The sequence below is a fragment of the Saccopteryx bilineata genome, chromosome 6 (assembly GCF_036850765.1).
Source record: "Saccopteryx bilineata isolate mSacBil1 chromosome 6, mSacBil1_pri_phased_curated, whole genome shotgun sequence".
NCBI lineage: Eukaryota > Metazoa > Chordata > Mammalia > Chiroptera > Emballonuridae > Saccopteryx > Saccopteryx bilineata.
Window position 1 is genome coordinate 100419360 of NC_089495.1, and position 24196 is coordinate 100443555.

The 24196-nt window shown below is 37.7% G+C and overlaps 1 protein-coding gene and 1 non-coding gene across 5 annotated transcripts in view; one reads left to right on the plus strand and one right to left on the minus strand.

The window, feature by feature from the left end:
- NAA16 (N-alpha-acetyltransferase 16, NatA auxiliary subunit) overlaps positions 1-24196 on the plus strand; it is a 94190-nt gene that overhangs the window by 1571 nt on the left and 68423 nt on the right. For 2 of the 4 annotated variants that reach the window (XM_066235960.1, XM_066235963.1), the window contains exons 2-8: positions 3651-3735; positions 5614-5718; positions 7381-7538; positions 9374-9508; positions 13717-13870; positions 19265-19384; positions 22258-22353. In XM_066235960.1, the coding sequence (XP_066092057.1) occupies positions 3651-3735; positions 5614-5718; positions 7381-7538; positions 9374-9508; positions 13717-13870; positions 19265-19384; positions 22258-22353 (853 nt within the window). Of the gene's footprint in view, positions 1-3649; positions 3736-5613; positions 5719-6801; positions 6830-7380; positions 7539-9373; positions 9509-13716; positions 13871-19264; positions 19385-22257; positions 22354-24196 lie in introns of those variants that run through there. The other 2 variants (XM_066235961.1, XM_066235962.1) reach the window with 2 other exon arrangements.
- On the minus strand, positions 18862-18937 carry TRNAV-AAC (transfer RNA valine (anticodon AAC)). Its single transcript has one exon. It is a non-coding gene; the product is annotated as a tRNA-Val (tRNA).

The following is a 24196-nucleotide window of genomic DNA, read 5'->3' on the forward strand; positions in this document are numbered from 1 at the left end:
GGCAGATTGCTTCACTTGGTTTTGTAGTGTATATTTAAATTTTTTTTTTAAATTTTACTTTGTTTTTCTCACGTTTATGTTTTTCACAGTGTGGAATTGGAGAAGTGAACTTTTTTTGTCCCTTTAGGTGGATTTATTTATTTATTTATTTTTGGTCTAGGGAATCTGAAATATGTTAGTGAAAAAGAAATCATCTAAAATTGTTAGATTTTATGAAATTCGACAGTATGCCTAAAACATGACAGAACACTTACTTTCTCTGTATATGGATACTTTAGTTCAAATCATGTTATCAGCAGAATAGTGAAAAACAACTCCATGATTTATTATACTCTAATTACAAATATATCATATTAAAGCTGTTGCCGAGTGATCTTTGTCCCCAAATAAATTGGGAAATGCTGAACACTTTCTTACCTGCGTATGTAATGTTTATTATAAGGTTACATGGATTTAGGAGAGTGCTGCAAAAATGAATGACTTCATCACCTCACAACTGCAATAAATGTGGTTAAAATTTTGTTACAACAAATTCCATAGCAAATTGAAGTCTTAAAAATAAAATTATTTTTAAGTTTGGTTGGTGGACCAAAGTGTTTGTGGCCAACAGTAAATTTTTATTAATTATCTGTGTACGTAAACATCTCCATACAATTGCACCAGCCAGCTTAATGTGTGTACTACATGCCTGCCTGTCCTATTCCCCAAACTGGCTCTTAAATTACATTTTGTTGAATTTTGGAGCTCTACTCCATGCCTCTTTGACAGATGAGACAGTTCAGCCCAGGAATGGTAAATGGCTAAAGTGTCTAAGGTTCTCCGTCTGGTAAAGCAGCAGAGTTGAATGTAAAGTCTGTACTACTAAGCATGTATTTCTTACTGAACTTAAGAGTGGAGATAGACTATCTTGAGTTGAATTGTGGCTCTGGCACTAGCTGTGAAAATTCAATTTACTGTGTGCCTCAGTTGCTTCATCTAAAATGAACTTAACTGACATGCATCTCATAGGCTTTCCTGGAATTGAAATAAAGATTAAATGAGAACAGTCCTAGTACATAGGAAATGATTCCAATAAGTGTTACCTATTTTTGTTACTGTTCATTCGGTAGTATGGTTATTATTAGTTTCAGATCACTTGGTAAGTCAGAAAAAAACAGTATTTCCCTTCCTCTTCCTAAGTAGTTCCTTCTGCTTCTTTTTGCTTCTTGTCATCTGTTAGGTGAACTCCTATAGTCAAACTCAGATTATTTTAAAAGTTTTACTGTAAAATATTTTTGGAATAGGTAATGTATTTGTGTCATTGAAAATCCAGGTTCTGTTTTTTGTTTTCTTTCTCTCTATATTTTTCTGAAGTTGGAAACGGGGAGGCAGTCAGACAGACTCCTGCATGCGCCCGACCGGGATCCACCCGGCACGCCCACCAGGGGGCGATGCTCTGCCCATCTGGGGCGTTGCTCTGTTGCAACCAGAGCCACTCTAGCACCTGAGGCAGAGGCCATAGAGCCATCCTCAGCGCCGGGCCAACTTTGCTCCAATGGAGCCTTGGCTGCAGGAGGGGAAGAGAGAGACAGAGAGGAAGGAGAGAGGGAGGGGTGGAGAAGCAGATGGGCGCTTCTCCTGTGTGCCTTGGCCAGGAATCGAACCCGGGACTCCTGCACGCCAGGCTGATGCTCTACCACTGAGCCAACCGACCAGGGCCCAGGTTCTGTTTTTTATTTCTACATTTTTTACAGAGACAGAGAGAGTCAGTGAGAGGGATAGATAGGGACAGACAGACAGGAACAGAGAGATGAGAAGTATCAATCATCAGATTTTTGTTGCAACACCTTAGTTGTTTATTGATTGCTTTCTCATATGTGCCTTGACCGCGGGCCTTCAGCATACTGAGTAACCCCTTGCTCGAGCCAGCTGGGCAAGCTGGTGAGCTTTGCTCAAACTAGATGAGCCCGTGCTCAAGTTGGCGACCTCAGGGTCTCGAACCTGGGTCCTTTGCATCCCAGTCCTACACTCTATTCACTGCGCCACCGCCTGGTCAGGCTCAGGTTCTGTTTTATCTTTGTCTCCCAACCACTACGTTTCCTTACTCAGAGGCAATCAAGAAGCCTCAATATAAACATTTTCTTCTGAGGACACTTTCCTAATTTTCCCTTCTTACGTCACACTTCTGCTGCACAGCAGTCACTTTCTCCTTCTTTGCTGGTACTGTTTTTCTTTAAGCTTAATTGACTGTGTTTATCGAGCAGTGCTTATTTATCTAGAACCTGAGGATGCAGAAGTGTTTAAAATAGGCGAAATTCCTGTTCTCAAGGAGCTTACATTATGGTGGGAAAGATACTATGTAAATAAGTAATCACATAAATAGGGATTTTAAAAAATGACAGTGCTGTGTAGAAAATAGAGTAATATGATAAGGGAGTTATTTTGAGGTGTGGGTAGGAGTCTGGCAATATTAGATAGAGTGGTCAGGTAAGTGCTGTGTGACATTCAGGTCATAAGGAATTAGCCATAGGAAGACCTGGGTAAGGAACATCAAGTGCAGAGGTCCTAACTTGGGGATAAGCTGGGCATAACTACTAGAAAGAACAACTATAACAACATCAGTGAGAATGTGAGTGAAAGGAGTTGAGCCTGACCAGGCGGTGGCGCAGTGGATAGAGCCTTGGACTGGGATGCGGAGGACTCAGGTTTGAGACCCCGAGGTCACCAGCTTGAGTGTGGGCTCATCGGGTTTGAGCAAAGCTCACTGGCTTGAGCCCAAGGTCGCTGGCTCTAGCAAGGGGTCACTTGGTCTGCTCGTAGCCCCCCCCCCCCAAGGCATATATGAGAAAACAATTAATGGACAACGAAGGAACCACAATGAAGAATTGATATTTCTCATCTCTTTCCTTTCCTGTCTGTCCCTATCTCTCCCTCTCTCTGACTCTCTCTGTCTCTGCCACAAAAAAAAATTAAATTAAATTAAATAAAAGGAGTTGAGATGTTCTCATGATCAGTGGCTGTGGAGGACAGTCAGTGATTACTTAGCCAGGCTGGAGGCATTTAGGAGTAAAGAGGTTGCTTACACTTGTATTAGACTAGTGATGGAAAGGCCATGATCTTTGGAGTCACAGCAGAGTTCACGACTAAGCTGAGTCACTTATAAACATGTTTTATGAACATTTTCCACATCAGTAAGGTGGAGGTAATGACATGAGGGATTAATATGAGTTGTAACAAGTTCTGTAGAGACACATAATAGGTTGCTCAATAAATGGCAGTATTTTGTATGTGTATTCCTTTGTTCCATTCTTGAAGTAGCAAAGGCTTTTAATGCAGTTTCTAGTATTTTTCTGGGTTGTTATCACATATATTGTTGCTTTTGAATTTTCAATTTAAAAAAGCACTAAGAGTATTGATTGACAATTCCCTGTTAATTGTTTTTTTTCATGTTCTATAAAAGTGAAAATACTTAGACATTAGAACAATTTAGGAAGTAGGTAACAGCTGTACACTTCATGTTATAAGTGATATAAATTAACATACAACCATTACATCACGTGTGTTTTTAGCTCTCATTGTGGATCTTGAATTTGGAATGAATATAATGCAATGAAAAATGATTCCATATATATTCATTTTATAAGATAATTTTTGTTCATGCTTTTTTACAGAAATGTTATGAACAGAAGCAATACAAAAATGGCCTCAAGTTTTGCAAGATGATTCTTTCAAATCCAAAATTTGCTGAACATGGAGGTATTGTTTTACCTGTGAGAGATTGCTTTAGGGAAATCTAATTCGAAAATCAGACAGTTAGGATTTCTAACAGTGAAAGAACACTTTCCAGATTTCATGGTCTTGTAGATCTCTAGTAGAATGTATAACTATTTAACAGCTTTAGTTATGTCTCCTATTAGTCTTATGCTAGGTTACTTTGCGTATATTATGTTTAAGTATATGTACAGTCTTTACTATTAGATGAGAAGTGGTTGGTTGATCAATTGGGGAACAGTTGGAATATACACCAATATTTTTATAGACCTGATCTAATCTATTACTTTGACTAGAACTTAAGTTTAATTTTTGATTTTTCAGGTATAAAATTAGAACAATATTTGCAACACTGACTAATATGAAAATATAGTCAAATGCATTTTGTTCTTTGATGGGTGCCTTCTATATGTTTATCAACCTATATAAATATGACACTTTATCATTAGATTGTTTATCTTGAGTTGTTTTTCTAGCACACGTATTGTTTGTATTTACTTGTCTCATCCTTTTTCACTGGTAAACAGTATTTGTGAAAAGAATTGATCAGGTCAGATATGCAAGTTATAATCCTATTGCAAAACAAAACTGGGGTTTCAATATTAGATCTGGGTAATTCTTGAGACTATCTTATTGGAAAAACAGGCTGACCCAGCTCAGCTTTCTAATAATGCTTAAAATATTCTTCGAAGGAAATGGAAAGACTTCATTTCATAGAATTTTGGAAATTTAAAACTTATTTTCAAGGTTTTTCACTATGGAACCACTATCTAAATGGAAGCCTGTGGAGAAGATCTTTATGTATAAACAAATGAAAGATGATGTTTTGTTATAGGGGCTTGGACTGCTGTATCACCATGTTCTGAAAACCAGAACCAAAAGAGATCAATTTGAACACAAGTGTTCCTGTCTAATTTCCTTGTGCATTATTTCTTATGGATTATTCAGTTATTTTATTCTCAACCATCTTTCATTAACTACCTTAAACATATTTTTGGGTTGCCACTCTTATAGTCCTGTGCTATACCCTTGAAATGCAAACTGATGTTCTTTAGCCTAACTAGATTGGTTGGAATAAACTTGCCAAAAATGTAGTTTGTTTCAATATTGGGTAAGGTGATTTTAAAATTGTATTTGACTCTTTGTTAAAGATAGATTGTTTTGTGGGGTGTAAATCAGATTTTTTTTTTAGGTGAGAGGAGGGGAGACAGGCAGACTCCTGCATGCACCCCGACCAGGATCCACCCTGGCAACCCCATCCTGGGCCAGTGCTCCAGTACCAAGCTATTTATAGTGCCTGAGGCTGATATGCTCCAACAGAGCTATCCTCAGTGCTTGGAGCCTGGCTCGAACCAATTAACCCACTGGCTGTGGGAAGAGAAGAGGGAGAGAAGAAGGAGAGGGACGGGGTGGGGTAGGGTGGGGCGAGGCGGAGGCGGGGTGGGGTGGTGGGGGAAGAGAAGCAGATGGCCACTTCTCCTGTGTGCCCTGACCAGGAATTAAACCTGGGGCATCCGTATACCAGCTTGATGCTCTATCCACCGAGTCACTGGCCAGGGCTGACAGATTTGCTTCTTGATTAGAATTGATCTCAGGTGAAAGGTGTGGATTGCTGTAGTAGATTTAATTCAGCAGGATTCAGGTGCCTGCTGTGTTACCTTTTCTCAGGAGAATAATCCCTAAGGAATTTCAGAAGAGGACTGGGGCTAAATGTTAAGCACATATATGTAGTTTTTTGAGAGAAGTTCTTCTAATTTTGGGATTAAAAGTGAATAATATATAAGCATGACAGATCTCAAAAGTTAAATAGTGCTAAATTATTTGAATCTTTCATGTGTAAATAGAGGTTAAAATATTTTACAGAGACTTTGGCTATGAAAGGCTTAACGTTGAACTGTTTAGGAAAAAAAGAAGAAGCATATGAATTTGTTCGTAAAGGACTTCGTAATGATGTCAAGAGTCATGTCTGTATCCTTTTGCAGTGGATGAGTAGTTTAATTTCATGTATGAATTTTCCATTTACTTTTTTTTTCTAATCCAAATTTCAAAAACTTTACTACAAAATGATTCAGACCTATATAGAAGAGAACTTAATGAATTCTATGTACTGATTACTCAGCTTCAATAATTATTAACAGTTTGTAGTAGTAGTTTAATCTGTTGCCTGTACTTCATTTTTTATTTATTGGAGTATTTGAAAGAGAACTCCTACAGTCCCTGTTTACTTCAGCTGTGCTTAGTGTGAGAGAAGAGTAGCTTTGATAATTATATGTGACTTATAACCCATTGTTTTTCCTATATATCATCAAACTGAGTGATACTTTACCATCCTTCCAAATAGCTTACCTGCATAGTAAACCAAATAGTAGAATTTGTGTTCTTTAAACTTTTGTTTAGAAATGTTAGACGAAATGTTCAGAAGAAATATGTTTTTTTTTAAAGAACAGTTTTTTTTTACAGTTTATTTTATTTATTTATTCATTCATTTATTCATTTTTTAGAGAGGAGAGGGAGAGACAGACAGAGAGAGAGAGAGAGAGAGAGAGAGAGAGAGGAGAGACAGAGAGAGAGAAGTGGGGGAGGAGCTGGAAGCATCAACTCCCATATGTGTCTTGACCAGGCAAGCCCAGGGTTTCGAAACGGCGACCTCAGCATTTCCAGGTCGACGCTTTATCCACTGCACCACCACAGGTCAGGCCAGAAGAAATATGTTTTAAAACATTTTATTTAGTATTTGTTCTTCAGCTTGTTGCAGTTGCACAGGGACAGGGCTATTTTCACTGACGCATAATTATATTTTTTGTCTTTAGTATCTGTAAAAAAACAAAAATGCTTTTTAAGGCTGGATCATTAAAATTGACTTTCCTTTGTTTTACTTATTGATGATAAGTGTATTCACAACCTTTACACATATTGCCCTGTTTCTTAATTTTTTTGCATTTAATTTATCTCTCTCTGGGCCAGTATTGAACATCAATAGTTTTAGTAGTGTTTTCACATATTTAGCTTAGGGTTCTCTCAAAATACTAAATACTTATTTCTTTATCCCAGTGCTTACTCCTGAGTGAAGAGAGGGCATGTAAGTATGATAGTTTTTTTTGGTTCCAAGCTAAGAATTTAATTTATAATAAATAAAAACTTAATTTTTGTGGTTTGTAATATCACTTGTGAGTTAACTGACAGTCACATGTTGTTTTAGGATTGTTTGAATATGAACTTGTTTTAAAAGGTAATTCGGTTTCCTGTTTCAATACATAGTAGTAAGTGAACGTTGAGATGCTGAGGTCGGAGAGTAAAGGAGAGTAGGGGGAGAGAAGGTAGGGAACGTGAAGAATTTCACCAATAATTATCTGAGGCTACTTAAAAATATGGGAAGTTTCAAACATGTTCACAGAATAGAATAGAATAATGAACCCTCAGATGCCCAGCGCCCGGCTTCAGTAATTAGCAGTTGTCAGTTAAGGCTGATCTCATCTTTTACCTCTCGCTCACGATTCCCTTCCCTCTGACTCCAGGTCAGGTAAACCTCAGACAAAATACCATTTCATTAAAGTTAACTTTATATTAGATAGTTATGTAGCATAATATTTTCTAGAACCTGTGAATGTCTGTATTTCCTTAACTTAATAGGTTGGCATGTATATGGACTCTTGCAGCGTTCTGATAAGAAATATGATGAAGCTATTAAGTGTTACCGAAATGCCCTCAAATTAGATAAAGATAATCTGCAAATTTTGAGGGATCTCTCTCTGTTGCAGATCCAAATGAGAGACCTGGAAGGTTACCGAGTAAGTACTTAAGTCTTAAATATACACGTTATTACAATAGATATAACTTAAAAGCATATTAATTCAGAATTAGGTGAGCATAAACCAGGATCATGTAGATTTGATTGTTCATTATAGTCTTAAAAAGGGAAAGTCACTTGAGACCTTCCTCCAGTAATAGTTGTATAACTGCATACTTGATCATCAAAAAAGGATGACTTTATTCATTTAAAAAACTTTTTAAAAAACTAGATAATTTTCTGTGTGTAAATACTGTACTAGATCTTTGTGGGTTTGACATTTACAGATTTGGTAAACAGAACGTTTATAATTGAAATCTAAATGTAGAAGTTAATTAGCTTTCTTTATTATGGGTTAGTAAATATAAAATAATGTGAGAAGGATTGCCAAACATCAGTCTTTCAGACCTCTTCATACTGGCCTCTTCAGCTCTGCTGGGCATGTCCATGTGTATCCTAAATTCATTATGTCCTAAATGGAATTCTTTTGGCCCTGGCTGGGTAGCTCAGTTGGTTAGAGCATCGTCCCAATATGCTAAGGTTGTGAGTACGACCCCTTGTCAGGGGATATATAAGAATCAACCAATGAATGCATAAATAAGTGGAACAACAACCCTGGCCAGATAGCTTGGATGGTTGAGCATCATTTCAAAGTGCAGAGGTTGCTGATTTGATCACTGGTTGGGGCACATAATCTGTTCCTGTCTCTCTCTCCTCCCTCCCTCTCTTCATCTCTCCCTTTCTCCTACCCTTGCTAAAATTAATCTTAAAAAAATTAAAAAAAAAAGTGGAACAAACCGATGTTTCTTTCTCTCTCCTCTCTCTGTCTCTCCCTCTTTCTCTGTCCCTTTCTCTCTCCCCTCTTCCCTTCCCATCTCTCTCCGTCTCTCCTCCCCTCTGTCCATCTTTCTCTCCTTTTCTCTCTCTCTCTCTCCTCCCTATCTCTTCCCTCTCTCCCTTTCTCCCTCCCCTTCTCTCTTTCCCTCCCATTTCCTCTCTCTTTAAAATCAATAAATAAAAATTTAAAACAAAAAAACAAAAATGTATTAATAACTGGCTGAGTTGGTCAGTTGATTAGAGTAGAGCACTGTCTTGATACGCCAAAGTTGTGGGTTTGGTCCCTGGTTAGGGCACCTGTATAATTTGGTTAACCAAACAAACCACCCCATTAAATTCAATTAAAAAATAAAATGTGGCCCTGGCCGGTCAGCTTGGCATGTGATTTCCGGTTGGGGCACACGAGAGAAGCGCCCATCTATTTCTCCACCCTTCCCCCTCTCATTTCTCTCTGTCTCTCTCTTCTCCTCCCATGGCCAAGGCTCCATTGGAGCAGAGTTGGCCCAGGCGCTGAGGATGGCTCCATGGCTTCCACCTCAGTGCTGGAATGGTTCCCATTGCAGCATAGCAACACCCCAAAAGGGCCGAACATCGCCCCCTGGTGGGCATACTGGGTGGACACCCTTCGGGTGTGTGCCTCCCCTTTGCTTCTCACTTCGGAAAAATACAAATATAAATAAATAAATAAAATAAATAAATAAAATGTGTTAATCAGAAAGAAATTCTATTATCTAAAGGTCATTTTATAAGTCAGCCTAAACCATGGGCCTGAAGGACAGTTTTCAGTGACAGCCTTACAGTGAGCATTGTGGGATATATTATAATTAAGTAATTTAGATAAGGAGCACAAAAAGTATTTCTGTTTTATTGTGGAACTTGTTTGTTAATTGAATTCATAGTTAATTGAATTAAAGGTATTAAATTTTTTTCTTAAAACTATGATCAAGTATAAGTTAAAAAGATTTAAAAGTTAAAAAGAAAATTTTATTTATTTATAAGGAGACACGGTATCAGCTTCTTCAGTTGCGCCCAACACAGCGAGCGTCCTGGATTGGATATGCCATTGCATACCATTTGCTGAAAGATTATGACATGGCACTAAAACTATTGGAAGAATTTAGACAAACTCAGCAAGTAAGAAGTTCATTTTAGCATTTTTTTCCTACCTTCACAAATGAAATAATTGACTTCTGTATTGTCTCCACCCCTAAAGGTGAATTAAAGTGTGTATTTGAGACCTATGGAAAAACTTGAGAAGAATTTGATGAGTAAAAACAGAATTCCTTGGTGCAGCCACTGTCAAAGACAGGAGATTCCTCGAAGTATTAAAAATGGAGTGGCCTTATGACCCAGTGATTCCACTTCTGGGACTGTGTCTGAAGAAACCTGAAACACTAATTAAAAATAAAAAATTTGCACCTAGTGGTGAGATTCAGCTGGTTTGCACCTGTTTGGCAGAACCAATACATAATTTTTTGTTGAGTTCAGCGATCTGGTTGTTAAAATGCACTTGTAATCAGGGTTCTCTCTAAGGTGAGAACCAGGGAAGCTGCTCAATGTGGAAATCACAAATTGATATTCCTTACTCTTTTTTAACGTTCATCTGCACAATAGTGTATACTGAGCATGCATAGTAATGTTCATTCCATCCGTAGGTGAAAAAAATTGCAAGTGAGGATACCGATCAAGAAGCAATATGGAAATATCTTAAATAACAGTTTTATTGTTTTTGGTCAGGTATTATTTAATATTTTTAATTAATATTTTAAAACTCTAATAATCTAGTTTTGTGTACCTCTTTTATTGTTCTTAAGTATTAAGTGCATGGAACAATAAACTGGCTTGAGCAAGGGGTCACTGGCTTGGCTTGAGCCCCCCCACCCCCATCAAGGCATGTATGAGAAGCAGTCAGTGAACAACTAAAGTGATACAACTATAAGTTGATGCTTCTCATCTCTTTCCCTTCCTCTTTCTCTCTCTCTCTTTCTAAGAAACAGAAAGAAAAAGAAAAAAAATCTTTAATGTATTGTTGGCCTAGACTTACTTATCACTTCATCACTTCAGGCACTGTAAAAGTCAACACTTGTCTATAATTGTTTTTGACAAACACCTTTGGCCTTCTCCCTCTAAGGCAGGGGTAGTCAAACTTTTTATAAAAACCACCCACTTTGCCCTGGCCGATTGGCTCAGTGGTAGAGCATCGGCCTGGCGTGCAGGAGTCCCGGGTTTGATTCTCGTCCAGGGCACACAGGAGAGGTGCCCATCTGCTTCTCCACCCCTCTCCTTCCTCTCTCTCTCTCTTCCCCTCCCACAGCCGAGGCTCCATTGGAGCAAAGTTGGCCCTGGCGCTGAGGATGGCTCTTTGGCCTTTGCCTCAGGCACTAGAATGGCCCTGGTCGCAACAGAGCGACGCCCCGGATGGGCAGAGCATCGCCCCCTGGTGGGCGTGCCAGGTGGATCCTGGTCGGGTGCATGCAGGAGTCTGTCTGACTGCCTCTCCGTTTCTGGCTTCGGAAAAATACAACCCCCCCCCCCCAACCAACAAACAAAAAAAACAACTGCCCACTTTTGCAGTTCTGGTCAACCTGGTCCCTACCGCTCACTAGGGGGTGTTCCAGCTTTCATGGTGTGCCAATTGCGGCACCATTTGGTTGCTCTACCCACCATGAAACCTGAAACGCCCACTAGTGGGCGGTAGGGACTAGGTTGACCAGCACTGCAAAAGTGAGCGGTTTTTATAAAAAGTTTGACGACCCCTGCTCTAAGGCTTTATGCTCTTGGCAAGCTCTGAGCTTTTGAGAAGGAGGTTTTGAAAGAGCTTCAGCTTTATCCTATTCTCTCTGGTGGTTGCTCTGGGAATACAAGCTTATTTTTCAAGGCTACTACTTAGCTAGCAAGCAAGGGATAGGACTAGGGCAAGTTAAAACACCACAGAACTCACTGGTTTTACCAAGATCTAGCCATTTTTCTTTAATAAACGCTCCCCAGGTTGATGCAAGCCTTTGAGTAATTTCCAGAGTTCTGAAAAAGGTGATTCTGAGAGTCTTTTTTTGCTAACTTCTTTATTGCTTTTAAGAAGAGATGAGTTTTTGGAGGCCTTTATCATTGTTGCTGTCGTCATCCTTTTCATATTTTCTTGGCACAAACTTTTTCTTTGACAGTTACTCTAAAAGCAATGTATTGTCTTTTGGAATGGTAGCCGAACTGATTTTACTTGGTAGAGTGATAGATTTTTTTTCTATTTATCAAGTAAGTCTCAGTACAGAGTTTGTATGGTAAGTCCTCTGTTCTAGCTTTTACCCAGAGCCTAGTTCAGAGAAGACTTATAGAATAGCCTAGTTCTCCATGTGTATAAATAGTGCACGTGCAATAGTATAAAGGCAGTCATAATGTAGTGTAGTCTCTAGATTCTGTTATTTAGCGTGTTTTTGAGATTCATCTGTAGTAGAGCATATGTTAGTACTGTATTTTGTTCCTTTTTAAATACTGAAAACTTTCATTATGAATATAGTACACTTTGCTTATCCATTCATTAACCTGGTGCACATAAGATTGTTTTTAGTTTGCTATTACGAACAATGCTATGAACATTTGTGTACAAATTTTTGTGTGTGCATATGTTTTTGTTTTTCTCCAATATATGTCTAAGAATGAAATTACTTGACTTTTTGGTAAGTATATATTTAAACTTTTAATAAACTTTCTAGTTGTTTTCCTAAGTGGCTGAACAATTTTACATTCCCTCCAGCAATGTATGAGGGTTCCAATTTCTACCCATCTCTAGTACCAGTTATTGTTTTAATTTTTTGATGATAGTCATCTTAGTGAGTATCTGTTTTAATGATGTCGCTGCATTTTCCTAACAACTAATGATATTGACCATTTTATTATGTTCTTATTAGCCATTTATATTCATCTTTGATGAAATGTCTATTCAGATCTTGAGATCATTTTTTAATTGGGTTACTTACCTTCTAGCTGACTTGTAAGAGTTCCTTATATAGTCTTAACACAAGTTCTTTATATGCACATATTTGTTCTCAGTCTGTAACTTGTATTTTTATGTTCTTAATGGTGTCTTTTATTGTGTGTGTGTGACAGAGACAGAGAGAGGGACAGATAGGGACAGACAGGCAGGAAGGGAGAGAGATGAGAAGTATCAGTTCTTCATTGTGTTGTTCATTGATTGCTTTTTCACATGTGCTTTGACCAGGGGGTGGAAGGGTAGGGGGAACTCCAGCAGAGCGATGGACCCCTTTCTCAAACCAGTGACCTTGGATTCAAGCCAGCAACCCTGTGCTCAAGCCGGTGAGCCTGCGCTCAGATGGTGACCTCCGGGTTTTGAACCTGGGTTCTCTCTGTCCCAGTCCGATGTTCTGTCCACTGCTCCACCGCCTGGTCAGGCTAGGGTCATTTTTTATATATGGATATTTAATTGTCTCCCCGTTATTTGTTGAGAAAACCAGCCTTTCCCCATTGAATTGCCTCGGCACCTTTGTAGAAAATCACTGACTAGAATACAGAAGCTTAGTTTTGGACTTTGTATTCTGTTCCATTGAACTATATGTCTGTCTTTATAACAGTGCCACAGTGTATTGATTACTGTAGCTTCATAGTAAGTTTGACATTTGAAAAGCATGTCCTACTTTGTTCTTTTTTGGATTCTTTTGGCTACGTAGGGTTTTTTTTTTATTCCCATTTGAATTTTAGGATTAGCTTACAAATTTCTGCAAAAAGGCTTGCTGAGAGTTTGAAAGGGATTGCATTGAATATGTAGGTCAATTTGGGGAGAATTGCCATCCAACCAGTATTGACTGTTCTGATCCATGAACATGGAATGCACTGTCTCATCATTTATTTAGGTCTATAATTTCTCTCAGCATATTTTGTAGTCTTCAGTATGTAGATCTTGATTCTTAAATTTGTTCCTAAATAATATGTTCTTTTTGAAGCTATTGTGAATGAAATTATTTTTATTTAATTTTCATATTGTTTGTTGCTATGATATGGAAATATAATTGATTTTGTGTTCTTTTACCTTGCCTAACTACTTGATAAATTCTAGAAGGTTTTTTTTATAGTATAGTCATGATTTTAAGCATTTTTGTACTTTTTTGGGGGAATAGGAATTGCTCACTGTGCTGTATTTTGAAGTGTCACCCCTTTATTTATTTTAAAGAATGTTTTAACCTTTGCTGTTAATCACTCGTCTACTTGTAATTGTTTGTGGGTTGCTTTTTTAAGTCTGTGAATTACTTTCCCTAGAAAGCAATGAAGATAAAGATCTGAAACTGCTTTATATAATTATATAAATAAGATAATTTGGTTCTTTCTGTTCTTAGGTTCCCCTCAACAAAATAGACTATGAATACAGTGAACTGATACTATACCAGAATCAAGTGATGCGAGAAGCAGATCTATTTCAGGAATCTTTGGAACATATAGAAACATATGAGAAACAAATATGTGATAAACTTTTGGTGGAAGAAATTAAAGGTTAGTTGACCTCCTTTTTCTTTATCATGGCCTTAATTAAAGAAAAGAACAAAAACTATATACTTATTCTGTCCTAACACTTAAATAAGACTTATTCTGTATCAGGTAATGTTCTAAACCCTTATTTTTTTAGCTGTTATTAATTAATTTAATCCTCCTCATAACAACCTTATTATGTAGTTATTATATTCACTTTGGAGTCAGGGGACTGAGGAACAGAGAGGTTAAGTGTCTTGCCCAAAGTCACATAGCTAAGTAAGCTGGGTAGTGCTGGATTTGAATCCAGGAATTTTGACTCCAGATTCCATTTTCTTTTTTTTTTCTTTTTTTCTTTTTTCTTTTTATTTTTTATTTATTCATTTTTTTAGAGAGAAGGGGGGAGAGAGAGAAGGGGGAGGAGCAGGAAGCGTCAACTCCCATATGTGCCTTGACTAGGCAAGCCAGGGTTTTGAACCAGCAACCTCAGTGTTTCCAGGTTGACGCTTTATCCACTGCGCCACCACAGGTCAGGCCAGATTCCATTTTCTTAAGCAGAATGTTATACTGCCTTTATATTCCACCCTCCATATATGTATATATCTATAGCACTGTGTATAGTAATATAATGAGAATAGCAAATGATACTGGGATCATCAAGAAAGCAAGATTCATTATGGGCTCATTGTGAAGGCAGAATCCTGATTAATAGTTTGTTAAAAACGTTCATCAGCAAAGGGTCAAGTTCAAGTACATTTTTTCTTAACAAAGCCTTTTTTTCCTCAATTACCCATTTCATAAGCAATACTGTATTAAATAAAATGTCAAAATAAAATTACTAGTTTAAAACTAAAGTTAGTATAGTTGCAGGACTTCTAAAGCTTAATAAAAATAATAGCTAAAATTGCCCTGGCTGAGGAGCTCACTTGCTTAGAGCATAGTCGCATCGTGTCAAGGTTGCAGGTTCGATCCCCAGTCAGGGCGCATACCAGAATGAACCAAGGACTGCATACATAAGTGGAACAACAAATTGATGTTTCTCTCTCTCTCCCTTCCTCTCTCTCTAGGTCAATTAAACAAAAATAACTAACATTTAATTACTCTTCCTGTGTTTCACAGTATGGTGATTTTTTATTTTTATTTATTTATTTCCTTTTTTTTTTTTTGTATTTTTCTGAAGCTGGAAACGGAGAGAGACAGCCAGACAGACTCCCGCATGCGCCCGACCGGGATCCACCTGGCACGCCCACCAGGGGTGACGCTCTGCCCACCAGGGGGCGATGCTCTGCCCCTCCGGGGGGTTGCTCTGCCGTGACCAGAGCCACTCTAGCGCCTGGGGCAGAGGCCAAGGAGCCATCCCCAGCGCCCGGGCCATCTTTGCTCCAATGGAGCCTTGGCTGCGGGAGGGGAAGAGAGAGACAGAGAGGAAGGAGGGGGTGGGGGGTGGAGAAGCAAATGGGCGCTTCTCCTATGTGCCCTGGCCGGGAATCGATCCCGGGTCCCCCGCATGCCAGGCTGACGCTCTACCGCTGAGCCAACCGGACAGGGCATGGTGATTTTTTAAACTGCTCTATTTAGTTTAAAATTTTGGCACTTTTAACATGGGTACTATTTACTATCTCCATTTTATAGCTGAGGAAACTAAGGCTTAGAGATATTAAAAAATTGCCCAAAGTCACCCCACCATTTAGGTGGTAGAGTTAGTTTCTAAACACATCTTTCTGTCTTCAGAGCCCTCATTTAAAAAAGAATTTTGAATAGACTTTTACAGTAGTTTTAGTTCCACAGCAAAATTAAGTCGAAGGTACAGAGATTTCCCATACACTGTGTGTGTCTACTCATACGGAGCCTCCTCCACTATCACCGTCCCCCACCAGAGTGGTGCATTCATGACAGTCAGTGAACCTACACTGACACAGCATTACCGCCCGAAGTCTATAGTTTACATTCCTGTTAGCTCTTGGTGTTGTACACTCTCTCAGTTTTGACTAATAGATAACAATACGACACACATCTACCATTATAGTAAAATGCAGAGTACTATATAGTTTCACTCCCCTAAAAACCCTCTGTGACCTGCCCCGACCCTGGCAACCACTGATCCTTTTACTGTCTCCGTAGCTGTGCCTTTTTCAGAAGGTCATGTATTTGGAATTATGTAGTATGTAGCCCTTTGAGATTGGCTTCTTTCACTTAGTAATGTGTATTTAAGTTTTCCCCATGCCTTTTCTTGAATGCTTTTAACTACTATACTTCTACTTGTTAATGTATAGCAGCTGACTGACTTAGTTTTTTTTTTATTAAGTGGAAGTGAGGAGGCAGAGAGACACTCCCGCATGTGCCCCGACTGTGATCTATCCTGCAAGCCCTCTACCAGGGTGATACTCTACCCATCTGGGGCTAGTGCTCTGTTGCTCAGCAACCGAACTATTTTAGCACCTGAGGTGGAGGCCATGGAGCTGTCCTCAGCACCTGGGACCAACTGCCAACTTGCTGGAAGCATTACGAGCCATGGCTGCAGGAGGAGGAGAGAGAGAGAGAGAAAAAGGGGAGGGGGTGGGGTGAGAAGCAGATGATCAGTTCTCCTATGTGCCCTGACCGCGGAGTCGAACCTGGGACTTCCACATGCTGGGCTGATGCTCTATCACTGAAATGGCTAGGGCCGACTGGCTTAGTTTTTATTGTGAGCAGTATTTTTTTTATACTTTTTTTTCTTTTTTACAGGGACAGAGAGAGAGTCAGAGAGAGGGATAGATATGGACAGACAGACAGGAACAGAGAGAGATGAGAAGCATCAATCATCAGTTTTTCGTTGCGACACCTTAGTTGTTCATTGATTGCTTTCTCATCTGTGCCTTGACTGCGGGCCTTCAGCAGACTGAGTAACCCCTTGCTCGAGCCAGCGACTTTGGGGCCAAGCTGGTGAGCTTTTTGTTCAAGCCAGATGAGCCTGTGCTCTCGAACCTGGGTCCTCTGCATCCCATTCCGATGCTCTATCCATTGCGCCACTGCCTGGTCAGGCTGTGAGCAGTATTAATAACAATATTGACTACAACACTTTTTCAAACTATTGGCAAAATGTTGATAAATAATATTCTGGTTTCTTTTTTGTTCTATTATCTGTAATTGATGGAAGTAAAAAAAAAGGCTAGTTAAATTGCAGGTTGCTTTTTATGTTTGTCTTTGTTTCACAACATCAATAGAACATGCAATGATTAAAAAGAAGATATGAGAACAGGACCAGGCTGGAGAAGTAGAGGGGCTGGTAAAATAAATAATAAATGAATAAAAAGTAGATATGATATAGTATGGTCAATTCTTGTTTAAAGATTCTACAAGTTGCAGCATATAATGGTAATGAGGGTCATCAGTTTGAATATAAAGCCAATATTCCATATTGCACAGAGACAGGTTATGGTATTTTATTTTTTTAGTGAACTTTGCAGATCCAGACTTTTATGTTTATATACATTTATGTCTTTTGTAGCCTTTAGCAAATTAAGATCCTTTTTTTTTTTCGGGTTAGAGAATAGGAGATAGACTCCCACATGAGCCCCTAGCAGATCTATCTAGCAACCCCGTTTAGGGCTGATGTTCGAATCAACTAAGCTATTTTTAGCACTGGGGCTGATGCTCTCAGACCAACTGAGCTGTACTCAGTGCTGGGTGCTGACGCTTGAATGAATTGAGCCACTGGCTGAGAGAGGGGAATAGAGAGAAGAAGGGGGAGAGGGAGGGGAAGAGAAGCAGATGGTCATTTCTGTTGTGTGCCCTGACTGGGAAATGAACCTGCGACATCTATATACTGGGCTAATGCTCTATCCATTGAGCCAACTGGGCAGACCCTTAAGATACTTTTAAAAACTGTTAAAAATAAAGTTAGAGATTTTTTACTTTATAAGTATGAAAGTATACTGCTTTGTCTTGTATATTCCCCTACTAATAACCCTTCCCTTGTGGTAGTTGTAGGACAAAGTTTTTGGAATTAAAAGGTTGTTGTCTATTATATCTAGTGTGAGCAGGCTAAAAACAAGAGAGCCTAGAAGGTAATTCTGGAGGAATGAGGTGTGTTTATAGTTCTAAGTAGTAAATATTTACGTGTATGCACTTGTGCCAAGCATTGTGCTAACCACTTTAATTATTTGATTATCACAGAAGTTGATTAAGGTAGTTGATATTTTAGAGGTAAAGAAATGGACATTGGAAATTTATAACTTGTTCAAGCTCACAAAGCTAGAAAGTAGTAAAATTAGTAATTATATTTAGTTTTACTCTAGAGTTTGAGTAATATATAAATTGTAAAACAATGACATATAATAACTCCTGTCATATGCTGTCTCCATGGTGATGAAAGCTGAAATAGTATGACAAGGACATTTCAGAGGATTATTAGCTTGAAATACATTCTTTGGGGAATGGGAAATTTTAGGGATAGGAAGTTGAGATATGTTCTTCTTGAGAATCTCTTTATCTTGGGCTAGATGTGTTTCCCATTATTTTTGAGAAATTTAGATCTTCATTTCCCGTATCTACTTTCCATTTGTGTGGCTTTGTAAGAACCACATAAAAATTGAACTTTGGAGGTGTCTCACATGTGAACATAGTTTGTGTGGTTACTTGCTGTGAAGTGGTGTTTAGTGTTATTGTTTTACTGAGTTAACTCCAATTTTAGTGACCTGGAAAGAAACTAAGAGGATTGAATGGAGAATTGTTGAATAAATGATTTTTTTTTTTAATTTAATGAGAGGAGGGGAGGCAGAGACAGACTCCCTTATGCTCTCCAAATGGGATCCACCTGGCATGCCCACTCGGGGGTGATGCTCTGCTCATCTGTGGCCCTTACTCTGTTACAACCAGAGCCAATTTTAAGTGCCTGAGGTGGAGGCCATGGAGCCATCCTCAGCGCCTGTGGCCAACTTGCTCCAATCGAACCATGACTGCAGGAGGGGAAAAGAGAGAGAGAAAGAGAAGCAAGAGGAAGAGGGGTGGAGAAGCAGATGGGCACTTCTCCTGTGTGCCCTGACCAGGAATTGAACCTGGGACATCCACACGTTGGGCCAATGCTCTACCACTGAGCCAACCAGCCAGGGCCTGTCATTTTTGAAAAAGATTTTACTTACTGATTTTACAGAGAGAGAAGGGATGGAGGCAGGACTTAGAAGTATTAACTTATAGTTGTTTCACTTTAGTTGTTCATTCGTTGCTTGTTGTATGTGGCTTTACTAGGCAAGCCCAGGGTTTAGAACCAGTTACCTCATCATTCCAGGGGGATGCGTTATCCACTGCGCCATCACAGGTCAGGCTACGGTTTTGTCTTTTATAACATCTATTATACAAATAATGTTTAGTGAACTCTCTGGGATCAGAAAGATATTTAATGTTTAAGTTAAATAAATGTGACTTTATACTTCATTTTAGGAGAAATGCTGTTGAAATTGGGAAGATTAAAAGAAGCCAGTGAAGTATTCAAAAACTTGATTGATCGGAATGCAGAAAATTGGTGTTATTATGAAGGCTTGGAAAAAGCACTACAACTTAGTATGTAATGATTTTTCTCCTCTGCATTCTTTTAACTAGCATTTGAAGTATAAAAAATGTAATGTTGTAATAATATTTGAAGACAGATTTTTTAGCACTAGAATTCATTTTCCATGTAGGAAAATTATAGGTTAAATATCAGAGTGGAAATAAATTAAAATATTTATACATAGTGATAAATGTGTACAGATAATACTAGGTTCCTTGACCCATTATAATGTTACCAATTTAGACTGGAGAGAGAGGAAGAAAATGAGTATTCTCTGTCTGGGAAATGTCATAATTATTTAATATTTTTAAAGAATAGAGATTTGTTATCCTCAATCTCTAAATATAAGAATTGGGCCAAAGAAATTTTGCCTAGAGTATATGGTGTATCTCATTGGCATAAAAACTATTCTCTTAATTTCAAACTAGGATAATTTGTGTGGAATATGTTATACATCTTTTGAATATATAACCTTGATCCTTTTCAGAAATCTAGGGTAGCAGTCCAAGTTTTCCTCAATATTTTCATAATTAAATGTTGTTAGCAGTCAATTTTGTAAAGTCATGTTACTTATGGATAAATACATGGCTGAAATAATTATGAAACTATGGTTCTGCTGTTTAAATTTAAACAGCATGTTAAATAGGTAGCTATAAATAGTATTCATTTATAGAAGTATGAAACAGGAGAAAAGTGTATTTTTTCTATCCTAATCACTGTCATAAATTAATCCAGGTTTTCTGTTTGTATTTAAAATTTAATGTCATAATTATTGAAGTTTTCTTCTTAAATATGATGACAGTGTAAATGTTGGTTAGATCAATTTTTTTTTTTAATAAAAATAGGATAAAAGCCACACACCTAAAGTTGGAAATGGGAGATACCTATGATTTTTCTCTAAAATACCAGTTACTGACCTGTAGTTAATAATACAGATTGTTTACATGTTTTAGTAAAAAGAATAACATTGCATATGTCAGGATCCATATTGAATCTAAAATGTATTGATTATGAAACTAATTGTATTACTTTATCTTTTTAGGTTCCTTAGGACCTCTTCTCCCCCCATGGTAAGTTCTGGAGCTCCAACTTGTGACTTGAAATAGGGCATTGAAATGGTTTGGTTTTGTCTTACTGCTAATTTAACTACATTTATAAGATTTGTTATACCTGGGATAGTAGAAAAATTGTTTTATACTTGCAGCTTGTAATTTTCTAACATTAGGCCTAACTATGAGAACTGCATTTTAAAATAATCCACAATAGCCTTCATGTGAATTTTAGTTGAAGGGTCCTTAATATTTGACAAAGTCTCTAAATTGTTTTCAGAATGTGAAAATTATTTTTCACATATCCTAGTTCTAAAAATCCAACCACAGTGGAGCTCCAAAACATATTATTGGGGGAAGAAAGGAGTCTTAAACAAAATCAAACAAGTATAGTGTTTTATAATCATAATACTCAACACTACATTTAATATGGAAATACTTTGATTGCTAACACCAGGGGTTATTCTTAAAATAATTGTATTTTTGTTGTCTGAATTAAAATCCCTTAGATCTTATAGTTTAAAAACAAATTTATTTGCCTTTTTTTTTGCTGTAACTTGGCTTATTGCTTATGTGAAATAATTCATACAGTTTATTTTTATAAATTATGCAGAATGTTGTTTTAGAATAATCAACCAGATCCAGATTATAATATGCAAATTATTGTAGGGTATCATATAGTTAATGTAGAGCCTCTATTTAATACTATAAAATTAGGTCGGTTTTGGGAGGGAAGATAAAAGTTTCTGTTAGAAGTATATTTTATATCCTTGTATTTGGGAGAAATGATTTCTACTTGAAACATAATCTGTACTAATGAGGTTCTTTATAATGGAGTTTCCTTGAAGATTTTAAGTGTCAAGACTACCTTAGGAATTTAGTTCATCTTTTCACATAAAGCATTTGCATTCAAGATCTTAAAATTGCTGTTTCTTCTAACCTAATCAATGGGTGTTATAGACTAGGTTTATGTAAGATGTTATAAAGCAGCAATTTTCAACTTTTTTCATCTCATGGCACACATAAACCAATTACTAATATCTGCAGCATGCCAAAAAATATATATTTTGCTGATCTGATCAAAAAATAGGTATAAGTTTCATTCACACCAGATGGGTATTGTGTAGGCTGTTGTCATTTAAAAAATTTAAAAAAGTTGTGTTAACATGGTTTCAAGTTTTCCGTTCAATACAACCCCCTCACCCCCCCCCCCCCACCGTAGTGCCTGCCATGTCCCTGCAGTCTCTTTCCATTCCCATTGCACTCCATCTCCCCTTCCCTCTGGGACTCACTGCCCTGTTTTCTCTATCTATGTGTTAAGTATATATTATATAATTCTGCTAGTAGTTCCTTCACCTTCTTTGATCCTGTCTTCTCATCCCCCTTTCCTCTGACAACTGTGGCTGTTGTCACTTTTTAAATGACTAGTCAGGTATCCCATGTTTTAAAAGTTCTTGTGGCATACCAGTGTGCCTTGCCTCTTGTACCACGTGGGTTGAAAATCGCTGTTATATAGTAACATTTTCTTTCTCATGGGTTGTGCACTAAGGATGTAAGACAAACGCAGTGTGTTTTGTGTTTTTGCGTCTTGTGTGTATGTAATTTGAGTTGGTTATAGAATCTGTTGTAATAAAATAAGCTTTGGATTTCTTTAGAGATTATGTTTAAATGGTTATTTACTAATTATATTATTTCACCACCACAGACTTTTTAATGTTATTCTTATAAAAACTGAGAACAGCTTAATATTGTTAATATTATTTTTCTTATAATTGTTAAAGTTTATTATATATAAAAATTTTGATGCTTTGAATCTCCATATTTACTGATAATAGGCACGTTAGAAGAGAGGCTTCAGATTTATGAAGAAATTAGTAAGCAGCACCCCAGAGCAATTTCACCTAGAAGATTACCTTTGAATCTTGTCCCAGGTAATATTAGGATTTCTTTTGTAATACTAATGATTATTTTTCAGAATTACTCAATACCATTTACATTTTAAAAACTTGTTCCTGGTATAGGGTTTACTTTACAGCTATACCATTCTTGGGGGTAGGGGTGGTCAGTTATGAATTTATTATGCATATGTTAAGAGTATTCAATGTAGCACTATATGTTGGCTTTATGAATCAGAAATTATATAAAATTGTTTTTCTTACGTGACTTTAAAAATTAAATGCCATATTTAGAAGGTAAATTAAATTTCCTAGAGTTAATGACATATTTTATATGAGGTATTATGATTTAAGTGGTAGAAATTTTGAAATTTTAGATCTTTTAGAGTAAATTCAAAGAAAGAGTTGTGAGCTCCTTCTGCCCATAGTTTTCAAGATAAGGTCACCGTTTCTATTAAAGGCCCTCTCTCCTCAGTTGACCACTTTCCTGAAATTTACTTTTTATTATACCATTGTTTTAATAGAGCTCTTTATATTTTATTTATATCCCTAGAAACAAAAACCAAAAAATCTCTACTTTTGTACTTTTCTCAATTGTAGTACTATGGTTTATTTTCTGTGATTGACTTTTATTGGATAATAGTATATTAATGACCTTTATCCACGTTGTTGCATATATAGCTGAACTTGTTCACTTTTGGGTGTATAGGAGGTAGAGAGTATATTACCTCTTCAGATAGTTGATAGCTTTGTTGATGATTTATAGAAAATTTTGCTTTTTTTAAAAGTCATCTTTATTTTTAGTTGGATGTGTTATATAGGTTATGAATTATTTATTAGGACTTCTGGCATGTCTTTTGATACAAGTCAGACCCTAGAAAGCTAATACAACTTTAAAAAAATCTCTGTTCTAGGCCCTGGCCCGTTGGCTCAGTGGTAGAGCGTCGGCCTGGCGTGCAGGAGTCCCGGGTTCAATTCCCGGCCAGGGCACACAGGAGAAGCGCCCATCTGCTTCTCCACCCCTCCCCCTCTCCTTCCTCTCTGTCTCTCTCTCCCCCTCCTGCAGCCAAGGCTCCACAGGAGCAAGGATGGCCCGGGCGCTGAGGATGGCTCTGTGGCCTCCGCCTCAGGCGCTAGGATGGCTCTGGATGCAACAGAGTGACTCCCCAGAGGGGCAGAGCATCGCCCCCTGGTGGGCATGCTGGGTGGATCTCAGTCGGGCGCATGCAGGAGTCTGTCTGACTGCCTACCCGTTTGCAGCTTCGGAAAAATGCAAAAAAAAAAAAAAAAAATCTCTGTTCTATGTAGGCATGGGGTAAAGAGGGAGTATATTTTCTAATGAATTTTCCTTTACAGAGGAAATATTTGTTTAAATAATTGGGCTATTATTTTCTTTTTATCAAAAGATTGAAGGAAATTAAAAGCATTTTAGTCGACTGACTTACAAAATATATGAAATACTTTTTTTAGGATATATTTGTTTAGATGGTAGATATGAGTTTATAAAAAACATTTCTACTAGTACATTTCAGTTCCACAGATGATAAATAATTTTCCTCTGGTCCTCTTTTTTGTTTTGTGTTTGTGAAACACTGAGAGCAGATTTTCCTAATGTTGTCTGGGAAACATTAGTCCAAGAGAATATTAATAGGCTTCATGGGGAGGGTGCCGGTGTACTGAGATGTTCTTTCGGTCAAGTGAGTTTGGGAAACGATGGGTTAAACACAGCAATCAAGTTTCTGTACAACGTCCTAGAACTTTCAATATACAAGGTAGGGCAAAAGTAGGTTTACGGTAGTGAGTATGTGAAACAGAGTTTATTCTTGTTATACTATGTATTAATTATTGTATTATTTTCCATATGAACAACTCTAAACCT